The 13,043-nt window shown below is 39.8% G+C and overlaps 1 protein-coding gene across 3 annotated transcripts; it reads right to left on the bottom strand.

The window, feature by feature from the left end:
• Window positions 1–1,702: 1,702 nt before the first annotated feature.
• Window positions 1,703–12,657, bottom strand: znf217 (zinc finger protein 217). 3 transcript variants are annotated; one of them, XM_084720367.1, is made up of 6 exons: window positions 12,420–12,644; window positions 7,161–8,495; window positions 6,869–6,973; window positions 4,576–5,964; window positions 3,242–3,366; window positions 1,703–3,109 (listed from the first exon to the last, which is right to left on the bottom strand). In XM_084720367.1, the coding sequence occupies exons 2-5, from the start codon at window positions 8,455–8,457 to the stop codon at window positions 3,254–3,256; spliced, it is 2,904 nt and encodes a 967-aa protein (XP_084576493.1). In that variant the 5' UTR covers window positions 8,458–8,495; window positions 12,420–12,644; the 3' UTR covers window positions 1,703–3,109; window positions 3,242–3,253. The 3 variants fall into 3 exon arrangements, with proteins under 3 accessions (XP_084576493.1, XP_084576492.1, XP_084576491.1); XM_084720366.1 differs by having other exon boundaries at window positions 1,703–3,366; window positions 12,539–12,657; XM_084720365.1 differs by having other exon boundaries at window positions 1,703–3,366.
• Between the last annotated feature and the right edge of the window lie 386 nt (window positions 12,658–13,043).

The following is a 13,043-nucleotide window of genomic DNA, read 5'->3' as shown; positions in this document are numbered from 1 at the left end:
GCTGTTTTTGCCACTTTCCCAAAGACAGAAACTAATAAATGCCTTTGAACAGACTGTTTTTTACATGTTTGGTGTAGTCTGAAGTTGTCAAACAGCAATATTTGTCTCTGCAGCTCAACTGTTGTGCGCCTGTGGGGTCAAATAACATAATCAGGATCCCCTAAACATCCAGGAACTGAGTGAATCGAGAGCTTCGACATCAAGAACTAAAAGGTACATTCTAACCACAACCAGCCTTTGAGGAAATGACGAGAAATGAAAATCAAAGCACTTCCCTAATGTCACTGCTCACTGAATAAGAAGACCTGAAAAAGCAGGAAATATACTTACTATGGCACGCAGCAACACCATCGTCACGCTCTGATGAAGGCCACGCCGGGTCGAAACATGAGCGTGTTTGTTGATGTGGCCAGAAAACACTGGTGAAATTGAGATTAGTCAACTTTGTCCTGAAAATTCTGCGAGTGCATCGGTTTTCTCCCTTCATCCCTTCAGATGTTACGAACATGGCTGAATCACCGGTTCTAACACGCCCTGAATACTGCTCTGTGGCTCAGATCAGAGCCTTTTATCAGCCCACATCAAATACATTTCTAATCCAAAAAGTTTCAAACTGCAAATGAAACAGTAACATGATGTAATTTACATTTCTCTCTGGGCTTCACGTGTTTTAAAATGAATGTGCCAATCCTTTAATTTTTGTTCTTATATTCCTGCAGTATTTTTATTGTTATTAAACCCTCTTTCTACCAACATATTTAACACACAAGGACTACTGACCCTAAAAATAAACTACTAAAAGCGCTGATTAAAAAAGAAGACATTCATATGATCATGAAAAATGGAATAATGAAGAATAAAGCACCTGTGAAATATGACAAAAACCATACCTCTGGTGTCTGGATTAGGGTAAAAAAAAAACTGTTGATGTATAGTGATGTATATCTGAGTGTGCTAATGAACATCAGGAAGACCAGCAACCACAGTGGCAGAAGCCAATAAGGATCCTCTCAATTATAAACACTGCAGAGCAGGAGTCTCAGACTGCCAGTCCAAGGGCCATTTCCTGACCCCGCTCCCTCCGGCTCGCAACATGATGGCCTGCACAATTATCTTTTTTTTTTTTTTTTGTTATGCTGTTTCATACAATTCGACACTTTATGAAAGCACAAACAAAACCAACAGTGTTGAGCTAGTCATTTTCATCAGGGGTATTAATGATAAATTCCAAAAAACAGAGGAGTTGTTGTGGGTATGTTCGATGCAAAGCTAACTGCATTTTTTTGTTCTCTGTCACAGAAGTGTTAGCAATGGAAATAAAAAAGTAAATATATATAATAATACATTTTCGGACATATTGCACTTTCTTGTCCTACTTGAAGTGACCCTCCTATGAGGTGACGATGTGACACGTGGCAATTGGCCCCAAGTCAATTTGAGTTTGAGAGCAGGATGTAAAATTTGCAGGAGGTATAATACAACACATAAAACAGCTGTTTCAGCTACAGGCATGTGTGATCCATACCTGGCATATGTCCAAATTAAAAACAGGTTTGTCTCTTTCTCAGCAAACATCACCAGTTACTTTCTTATTGGACGCACGTGAGGCCATCAAACTGCAGCCGATCGTGTGTGTTTCGTGCTGGGTGGATAGTGGGTGGTCGGGTGCCCACCAGTGACGTAACAAACGATGCCACAGAGCTTTGTCGCCTCTCACTTTATTATTGAAATGTGTCATACAAATCTCAAACAATATTTTCATTTTTACATAAGTACATGTTATGTGAATACCAAACAACAACAACAAAAAAAAAAGAAATAACTTAAACCCAAGCCTTTCAAAGTGGCAAAAATACTAAATTACACAATAGACTAAACAGCTTGTACACGAGTTAACCTGAGACTTGTTGTTCACAGTGTGTAATTAATCAGTATAGCTGCTTTTGTTTTGTTTTTTCTCCAAACTACACAGCCATACCACGTCTAACTGGCCACTTAATTACCAACCAGGACTGACTGCTGCCACTTTAAACACAAAAACACTTCCAAGACTCTGCATAGTAAAAACAAACTCCTGAATAGTGCCTAAACATCCAAATAATACAGCATTGCCATTTAATGAGATTTGGTACATTTTACAGCTTATGGATCTGAGGCACCATTAAAGCAGTTGATTTGCCTCTTCTAGAGGACAAATATTATCTACGAAATCTGTTCTGTGTTTAAAACTGGGCTTGTAAAATACCGAGTGTATCAAAGAAATCCACAACCCAAGTCGTGTTGCAGTTAATCACGAGCCATCAGTCGATTTGGCCTCGGCAGTAGTTGTTCTGTCACCAGATGAGTTTGTGTTTCATGTGGTGCCTGACAAACACATGTCCATCTAGTTAAACTCCAACTCGAAACATCTGTCTGTAGTCTACGAGACGACCGGGTGTACAGTAGAGGCTCATCTGACAGCAGCTTTACAAAAATAACAGTGTCAAGAGCACAAAATGAGGTAGACCCCTTCAACATACACAGGACTTGTTACTGTGGCCTGTTTGTAAACCACGGGCCTGAAGCCATCAAGTTATTCCACAGAAAAACCCCAACACCCTTCAGTGCCTTGGGAAAGGAGGAATAAAAAATAGACTAGTGCCTAATTACCGTCTGGACATTAACAGTTAAGTGACCAGAGCAGCAATTTGTCGCACAAATTATATTTTTTTAAGTTTTTACTTAATATAATTTTATATACTGAACGCTTTAAGGTGATATTTATGTTACCCCACATATACATTTAACTGTTGTGTCATAGACACTAATAGATATCCGGACATTAGTGTGGGTCAAATATGAAGGGAAAAATATCACAGTGCACACCAGTGGAATAATATCTTCAAATAGAGGTGATCTGCACTTTTTTCTATTCAACAAAAAAGAAAACAAATATACACTAAAGGCCTCTGAAATGTCTATCCAACACAATTTTCCTCTATTGAAAAAAAAGAGAAGCAAATTAGGGGAGCCTAGACCCTTTTTGAGCACAAACCACCTCTCTTAAATACGTACATTAAAGAAACTTTCCAAGAAGTTCTCCAAAATAAGGTAGCAGCACAGTTCAAATCTAGAGAGAAGGAGGGAAAAAATACTTTCAAATATCACTTGATTTATTCATATAAAGACAAAGTCAGGGTTTGAAAATCAAATGATGAAGCTCTAATTGTATGTTCTTTGAATTATTTTTCAACATTTTTACCTTGGTGACACTTTAGTTACTTTTGTCAGTGGTCCCATAGCGCTGATTAGGGAAAAGGCCTGAGGGGTCTCTCCTCTGCAGGTTGGGCAGAGTGGGTAAGTGTTGGTACAGCACAGTTCTGCCCCCTGAGAAGAAATCTTTTAAGTTACACTACAAACTGCAAAGAATATGCAGATATAAAGTAGCCTGGTTTGTAGGGCTGCAACTATTAATTTAATCCATAAAATGTCCAGAAATTGCAAAAAATGCTCATCACAATTTCCCTGAGGCCAAAAGACACGACTTCTTTGAACTGGTTGTGTCTAGAAGGAAACCCCAGATCTCGACAGTGAGCATTTTAACCCAAATCATGATCTTTTGCTAACCCTAACTTGCTGTGCGTTCCAATACCCATACTACCTTACTATTTAGTATGCCACAAAATGATTTAGTACGTCCCAATACATGGTAAGTCAAATGCGGTATGTCGAAAATAGCAGGATGTCCTACTGCATCTGGTAGAATTTTGTGGTATTCATGCCAGCATGCTTTTCTGGCTATTCTAACCCACAATTCTCTGTGATGGGTTTATAGCAAGAAGATCAAAGTTCAAGGCGCAATGTTATGAGGACGTACTATGTCCCAGTCATATGCATACTGCATGCAACAGTATGTACTTTGTAAGGGCAGGTGCAGTAAATGATAAAGTAAAAAGAAAAAGTATGCATTGTGGAATGCGGCCAAATGTTTACCTCTCCTGCACTGTAGCTTGTATTTTCCTGTTGTATCTTATTTTTATTTTCTGTTTAACTCTTTTAATTGTATTGAAATGTCTTTTTATATTGCCTGAAGTTCCTTTTACATTTTGTCTTCTTGCAGTTTATGTGTTATGTAAAGCACTTTGAATTGCCTTGTTGTTGATATGTGCTATACAAATAAACTCGCCTTGCCTGTTTTAATCACAGCGTTGTCACATTATAAGACATAATTAGTTTGTACAAGGTGCACAATAAAGAAACAACGTTCACAAATCTTATGGGAGTTTTTTTTAAATCAGGCATTCCCTTCTAGACACAACCTTTTTAATTGCTTCTTTTGTCCAACCAACTGTCCAAAACCTAAGGACTCTTCATTTACTGCCCTAAATTACAAAGAAAAGCATCAAATCCTCACATTTAAGAAGCTAAAACAAGCAAATATTTCATATTTTTGCTTGAAAAATACAACAACTGATTAAAGGATTATCAAAATATTTGGCAACAATTTTTTTTCGATCAACTAATCATTGCAGCTCTACAAGTTTGAATTTAAAATAAGCTATGTGCCTCTCCTGAACCAGCTGACCTAATACGTACCTGCTCTTGGGTTGGCCAGGCCTTGATGACTGGGGTTGGCTGGTGTGCTGTGATACAGAGATGCCAGATCATTGGGTGTGTAGGAACGCAGAAGGTTCATCATACCCCACTCAGTGTCCAGACCTCCTCCCATAGCCGGAGATGTGGTCTTCAAAGGACCCAAGTTCTCAGAAATTGTGGATGGACCAGACCCTTGAGATGTGGGTTTCACACTTCTCCCTGAGATAAGCAGTCTGTTGGATCCATCGCCTGCTGGTGCTCTAAAACCGGGCTTGTCACCGACGTCAGCTTCCCTACCAGTAGGTACCACATACTTTAATCTCTTGTTTGAAGGTTCACCAAAATCCATCTGAGGGAGGCTCCCAAACCGGCTTGACAGGCACAACCTGGCAGCATCTGAGTGCCAAATGACGCCGCTTCTCGCCGGGTAACTCCTCTCACCGATTCCCACTCTGTCAGGGGGGGCTGGTCGATCCAAAACGTACTTTCCTCCTGTGCTGGATTTCTTCAACAGCTCCATATGCCTGGAGGATTCCTGACTGGGGTGTGCATCAGTGTTAGGTCTATGGCGCTGGGACTCCTGGACGACATCATGGGTGGGTGCATGGATAGGGGAGCGTTTAGGACCATGAGGTGGGTTGACAGGCGTCTTTTCTTGTGGCTTTAGCTGTTGAGGTGGTGGGGACTTGGTCCGACGAGGGTGGCGCCGGTCAATCATCGGAAGTGGGGTGACGTCTTTCCCATCAAGCGCAGGCGGGCAACCCGTGAAACGTTTTTGTTTCAAACTGCCTCCGAAACCACTCTTTTTTGTACTGTCTGACTTGTCTTTGTGGGTCAGCTTTTTGTGCATTATTAGGACCTCTGGGTACATGGTTTTATATGCACAAAACGAACAGGCAATTGGGATTAATGTATTTCTGGGTTCTGCACTGGCAGGGATGGAGAGAGACACTTTTAAGGACAGATTTAATGGGGCCTCAGAATTCTCATCTTTTATCTCCTGCCTTTCCATCTTCAGGTTAACAGGTACGGGGCACTTTACGACATCATCAATCGGGGAGTAAGCAGACTTAGCAATTAATTTCTCATACTCAGCATTCATTTGGACGAGTGGTTTGCCAAGCTTGCTACCTATGCTATCAAATCTGTCCTCTGGTGTTCCATTGATGCACGATCTTGCTTCAGGAACCCAGGATTTAGATCTAGTTGCAGCAGGATTATCGTTGTCATTTGCATGTTTTACATCATTAGGAGAGGGCGCTAAAGGCGCAGGTCTGCTGGGAATGTCCACATAAGGTTTGTCCTTGTGACGCCGATCCAGGTGATATTTCAGCGACGTCTTCTGGGCTGCAGCATAGTCACAGTAAGCACACTTGTACGGTTTTTCACCTGAAACAAAAAAAACAAACAGGTGAGTTTTAACATAGTTATATATAGCATCACTAATTCTGTAGCTTACAATTCAAACCGAGTTAAAGGAACAGTTTGAATTTTTTTGAAGTGTGGCTGTTTGAGGGACTTATTGCTGGTCAGTGTGTTACCTATAGTGTGATGGTGGTTGGCACACCCCCAGTTTTGAGAAACAGAGAGGAGTACCAGCACAGAAACTAAGCAATTTACTGCTGTGTGCAAGGTCAGCAGAAAAAAACATTTTAGCCACCTAAAAAAAATCATTATCAGGTTGTGTACACAACATTTAGCATATTTTCACGGCTTTACCATGCTGTCAGACAGCCTTTCTCAATGTGAAACTGCCAATATATAAGCCACATGTTGCGCTTTCTTTCTAAATATAGTGTAACCTTAAACTGATGAGCCATTTTTAAATGACCAGTGTGTAAGATTTAGTGATATCTAGCTGTGAGCACACAGACTGCAAACACCATGTCTTAGTTTCCCCTTCCCAGTGTGCAGACAAACATGGCGGTGCGACATGGCGACCTCAGTGAAAAAGGACCCACAATGTGAGTAGATATAAATGGCTCACTTTAAGATAACAAAAACACAATGATTCTTGTTTTCAGGTGATTATACACTACAATAATATTACATTACATTTCTGCCATATTCTACCAATGCATGCATATAAATCTTGCACTGTAAACCTTTGAATAACTAAAATAAGTCTTGCTGACCCTGTCAACAGAAGTACATTGTTCCTCTGAGCTGTTCCAAACAGGGGGCGTGTCCCCCAGTGCCTGATACACCCCCACATCAAATAATCTAAACAGTACCTTCAATGGATGCAATTTAATTTAAACTGATCATTCAAGCCAAAATGTGCTGAATATACCTGTGTGAGTCCTCAGATGAACTGTGAGGTAATAACTTGATCGGAATGATTTGCCACAGTAGCTGCATTCTTTTGATCTGCCTTTTGATCGATCAAAATCTTCACCTTTGAAAACACAAACACAAATGCATAAATAAATACATAGAAAGGAAGTGAATAAATATAATCACAAAAAATGTGTAATTATCCCTCTCATCAGCAGAGGGGGCACTTGGCAACATAATTCTTTGTATATAAGAATTCCTAAATCAAAATAAAGACAGTATGAGTGACGCTTGCGCTCCTAAATTACCTGGACCGAGGTTTTCTGTCAGTGCTGCCTCCTCAAAGCCCTCCTCAGAGCCTTCCTCTGCCTGCTCCAGTGATCCTGCTCTTGACAGCTTCCCATCAACAGACGTTGGACTCTCCTCACCACCTCTCTCACGCTTGTGGACTCTGGAGTGAAGGACTAACTGGTGGTAGGTCCTGAAGGTTCTCTGACATTCCTCACAAGTGGTTGGCCTTTCTTTGTCTTTATCTTTTTGCATTAGAGACCGCCGCCGTGGCGCTGGGTTTTCTCCTACAGTCTGAGACCGCAGCTCTTTCGTAGCCTTGTCTCCTTGTCCCTCAGACCAAATATTATTCAGCTCCTCCTTATCAGAGCCGCATTCTTCATTGTCTGTGCTCGCCTCCTGGCCAATATCTTTTGTAGTATTAGGACCAACTGCTATCTTTCCCTTCGTAGCAAGCTGCCAGGCCTGATATGTGTTGAAGGGATCCAGCTGGGGAATCCATTTTGATGATCTCTCGTGTTTCAAATTATTTCCTGTAGACCGAGGCATAAGTCTTAGACTATGAAGAAATGTTTCCTGTTTGGCAAGGGATTCAGTAGTGTCCTCCATGTTCTCCTTGTCTTTTCCAGGCTCCACCTCTCGATTATGAACTTTACTATGTTCAACCAAACTGTCTTGGTCAGGGAAGAAAAACCCACAGACCATGCACATCTTGTAAACTGTGACGACAGGCTCTGGAACAGGGTCTTGGATGACACCGTTGATTGTGCCGGGGGACTCCAGGTCTTGCTGGGCCTTGCTCTTTGCTCCTGGTCTTATATGCATCTTCATGTGATTCTTCAGGAACCACGGCTCTCTAAATCGCCGTCCACAGACGTTACAGCAGTATGTAAAGTAGTCCTTGTGCTTCCTCATGTGGGTTTCCAGCTCACTGGCATCTTGTGAAATCTGCCCACACACGATACAGCTGTGAACCTCCTCTTTTTCAGCAGGGAGACTGCTCGGTTTTGGCCGGGGCCTCTCTCCCGGGATCCTGAATTCTGCTTCGACGCGAAGCACAGTCGGTTCAAAGAAAGTGGTGGGGTGCTGTGATAACACGTGGGGTCCTAGTTCATCCTGATGAGAAAACGTCTGGTCACAGAACATACAAGATAATGGCACACTTCCTCCTGATTGCATCACAGCCTTTTCTGAGTAGGTGGTGTGTGGCGTCATGCTAGAGCAAGGCCCCGGGATGTTTGCATTGTTACTAATAAGAATATCTTGGGCAAGTCCATCAGGGCTCTCCACACACTGCAGTAACGAGTGAGTCGGCATTGTCCTCTGCTGTGCGCACTGTCCAGATTATTAGGAACCTGTGAACAGTGGAAAAAAGTCCCTTTAGGCACAGCAGAATATCAAAACATGATCAGGCACCTAATCAAAGATACAAGCTGTTTAAAACACCACACAGAAAGAATTGCCTTTCCTCATACTGAAACAGGAAATGTATCTTTTTAGCAATCAACTACACAGACAACTCATTTCCTCTGACCACTGATAAAACACATTTAAACCTTAGTATGTTTGTGAGAAATCAACTACAGTATTTGACATATTTCATATCATACTAACTTAACAGGTTCATAGACTCATTCCAGCTCACATTTGAATGAATGTTTTTACTATGCTGTTTCAAAATGTGAATGGATTATAATAGTCACTATTAAATATTAGATAATATGCTGCAGTTGAGCAATAATGTATTCAAATACCACCACATCAAACAATTAAAGAAATATTTTGCATTTTTCTGGACAAACACAACTTTTAACTTCTTGTTTTACAGTTTTCTGTTGATCGCACCCAGAATTCTTAGTTGAGAACTGTTATGTGGACTTAGTTTGATCAATAACGGCAAATAAACAGCCAGACAATATAAATAGAGATTAGCTGATCGAAAGAAACGTAATCGCTAACTACTTTGATTATCAATTGTTTCAAAATGTTTTGTCATCTTTCAGGCAAAAAATTTTAAACACTTGCTGGTTTGAACTGCTTAAATGTAAGGATTTGATGCTTTTGTTTGTCATCTATAAAGGATTTGGATTATTAGCTGGACAAAAAAGCAACTTAAAGGTGTCACTTTGGGCTCCGGGAAAATGATGACAATTTTCTGACATTTTACAGACTAAACAATTAGTACAAAAAAATACACAAGAAGATTAATTGATGATAAAAAATAATCTTTATTTGCAGCCATACACCTAACGTATAAAACTCTGATTTTGTAAGTTAGACTAGCCTATACTGATCTTTGGCTGCCTTGTTGACTCACACATTGCACATTTACAGTTGTTTGCTGTAGGTGTAGGTTTTGTTTTGCTCTTGTCTTGTGACCGCAGGGGCTGCCTCCTTGTGGTTTAGTCATAGTAGCTCTTTCAGCATGTATAATTAACTGCTTACAGAGAGAGAGAGTGATTAAGTTTGAGAAATTCAGATCACACTCTTTGTTTGATTGGTATAAGAGGGGAGTGACTGGAGCAGTAGGTTCAAAAGCTTTCTGACAACAGCAAAATCATACAGCAGCCCACGGTGGCACATCAGTATCTCCATACAAGTTTTTGTTTTTTTACATTAACCTTATCAATCAACAATGCGTCATCAAAAAAAAGTGTTACAACTGATTGATATAGCTGATAAGGGGGGAATTCCAGTGAGGTGGAGTACATTTATTCAAGAACTGTACTTAAGGACAATTCTAAGGTACTTGTACTTTACTTGAGTATTTCCATTTTATGCTACATTATACAATATATCACAATGTTGAAGACTAAACTTGATGTCAAAAAGCAGTTTGTAATCTGGTGAGTTGGCCACCAAATAGTGATTTTTCCATCTAAAGATCTCAATTTGTTTACACAAATGCTCAAATTATCATATGTATCACCAAAGATCAAAGTCTAGAGAAAAGGTAAAAAAAAACAACTTAAAATTAGGCCAGCAACTAACAATTATTTTCATTATGAGTCATTTTCTCAATTAAAATGCCAGAAAAAATGCAAATAATTGTTGAATCAGTGTTTCCCAAAACCCAAGGCTGAGTCCACAAATGTTTTGTCCACAACCCAAAAATATTCAGTTACTGTCAGAGGAGAAAAGAAACCAGATGATATTCACATTTTAAAAGCTTTGATTTTTTTTTTTTTTTTCTTTGTCAAAAAATTACTCAAATAGATTAATCAATTATTAAAATAGTCGACAAATAATCAATTAATTGCTGCAGCTCTTATTGTGTTTAGATATCTTATCAAAATTGTTCAGCCCTAATTAAGGATTTTTCATGCAGCAATTTTACTGTAATGGAGTATTTTTATATTGTTGTATTGGTATTTTGGTAAAGGATCTGAATATTTCTTACATCACTGGGAAATCCCATGTAAGCAGTTATTCATTTCCCCAGTGAATCACCTCTAATCTCAGTAATATAACTTTGTATTTTCCACTCAACCTATCGACCCTGCTACATTGTTTAGCTTGCTATAATTACTTTGCCTTGGTGTACTTCTGACTTAGTCCAGGAAGTTGTTCAAAGAAGCTCCACCTCAGTCAGCTCTAACAGCGACATGATGCTTACACACAGACGCGTCAGTATTTACAGAGTTCAGCAGTAAGGACTGTCCCAGGGCAAGTAAAATGTCATGTTGAGTAAAAAACAATGAACTATTCTCGTAACTGAGAAATGGCCGAAAATGCCATTTCAGCCTGTCAGTAATAGAGATTTCCTGCTTTTATCCATTAAATGACATATTAAACTGTACATCTTTGGGTTTTGGGCTGACAAAACAAGACATTTAAAGACATCACCTTGGACTGTGAGAAGCTGAGATGGACTTTTTTTTTTGCTATTTTCTGACTTTTTCTAGATGTAGCAGCCCTAGATTAAACATGGCAATTAACTTTAGTCTTTGCTCTTATTTGATAACCGGTAATAAATAAAACAACTTTAACATGGGGCAAGTAAAAACTGAGACTGGGCAAGTAGATTTCTGACCCACTTGCACAGGAAAAAACATTAACATTGAACACTGATTTATAATCTAATGTTGTCATATATACCTATACATATATATATATATATATATATATATATATATATATATATATATATATATATATATATGTATCAGTCACAGGGACCTAAACCAGCATTTTTACTTTAATACTTAAATTACATTTTGCTGCTATATATGTATAAACCTACTAAAAGTAGACAACTGTCGATTATGACCCAACTGGATCCGCATGCTTTGTGTGAGGCAGCGTTAGCTCCACCTCCATCAGCTACATCAGTGACATGCTGCTAACACATTGATGCTTCAGTATTAATAATCTAATTGTGTCATATATATAATAAATATATCAATCAGAGGGACCAAACCAGCACTTTTACTTACACTTAAACTACATTTTGCTGCCGATACTTATAAAGTTTTTCTTAAGTAAATGATCTGAATGCTTCTTACACAACTAGGAAATCCCAACTGTTAAGTTGCAAGTCACTTCCCAGTGAATCACACCTATTCTCCTCAATTTAACTTTCTATTTTTAACATAACTTAACGACGCTGGTTTACCATCTGTCGTTCAGCTTGCTATAATGACTTTTTCGTTTTTATACGTCTGTGTTAATCCAGGTGAGCACTATCAACTGCCGATAATGACCCTATTTATTTTTATTTTTTATTTTTTTTAAAGCACACGCATGCTTTGTGTGAGGCAGCGTTAACGTTAGCCACCTTGTTATTTAAGTGGCCACAACCCTCGTTAAAAAACAAGCATCAATTGTAACTTAAAGAAAGTCGATGGAGGCTATTACATTTCTATGTGTGCATAATAAGCAGAGCACGAGGTATTGGTTTCTGTTCTGATCGATATCAATCACGTTAACGTTAATGCTGCTGGCTGTTAACTGCGAGTGGGGACGCTTCAAATCACAAGAAACACATCAACTCAACTGCAAAACACGTTTTTCTTTTCTGTTTGTTTGTTTTTGAGGTCGACAGCGTTATTTTTCCTCAACAACAGACTGGTTCAAATTAATCACCACGTTACTTTGCGTACTTACGGTGCTGCTTTATGATTCTGTTTGACGCCAGATTGAAAAAAAAGTTAAACCACGATAAGAAAAGTTAGCGATACGCCGAGTTGACGCGGGGTCATTCGCACACTAACGTTAGCAGAACTACACCTTCTGTTGTCTCGACTCAACTGTAGTTCAACTCACCAAACAATACCTACCAACTCTCAGTTTCCGGATTAATAATGACACGAGCGACTGAACCCTGTGCGCTGCTGCCGCTTCTTCATTTCGTTACTCGCTGGTTGGTGTTGGTGTTGGTTAGAGGTGGGCAGCTCACCTATTCAATTGTTTGAATCATATTTGTTCTACTTGGCGAGTCCTCACTCCTCACTCCTCCTCCTCCTCCTCACTGTGCAGCTGTTGAGCTCCGAAGGCGCGCGCGCTCCTCCCAACGACTCTCTCAAAGGGAAGATGGAGCGCGTGCACGGCAACCTCAAAAAACCCATAGGCCAGTCACGTGGTCACGAATAACAGAAAAGGATTAGTAGGGGAGACTGGGGACGGTTGCAACTGCCCCCCCCCCCTATTTTTCTCTTCATGTACTTTCACACCTAAAATTCCACGGCTCTTTTTTTTTTTGAGACGGTTAAATGGATAGTTCACCCCAAAAGTGATTATCTACTAACCTTCATGCCGATTGAAGGTCGGGTTTAGTTTTTTAGTCCGCACTACACTGCTGGAGTTTCGCAGGAAAACAGCATCACCGAATCTCCCAAATAATGAAAGTGAATGGTGACATTTTCACATTTGAAAATGTCACCATTCACTAGTGCTCGTCTGGT

The sequence above is a fragment of the Lutjanus erythropterus genome, chromosome 6 (assembly GCF_056507025.1).
Source record: "Lutjanus erythropterus isolate fLutEry1 chromosome 6, fLutEry1.hap2, whole genome shotgun sequence".
NCBI classification, from domain to species: domain Eukaryota; kingdom Metazoa; phylum Chordata; class Actinopteri; order Lutjaniformes; family Lutjanidae; genus Lutjanus; species Lutjanus erythropterus.
Note: the sequence above shows the minus strand (reverse complement) of the source record. Positions and strands in the feature narration are given on the sequence as shown.

Coding starts and splice junctions, on each gene's coding strand:
- znf217 (XM_084720366.1), bottom strand. CDS start 8,457: ATGCCGACTCACTCGTTACTGCAGTGTGTGGAGAGCCCTGATGGACTT. Junction 5,965..6,868: donor TCATCTGAGGACTCACACAG/GTATATTCAGCA, acceptor TTTTTGTTTCAG/GTGAAAAACCGTACAAGTGT. Junction 3,367..4,575: donor CCTGGCCAACCCAAGAGCAG/GTACGTATTAGG, acceptor ATTTCTTCTCAG/GGGGCAGAACTGTGCTGTAC.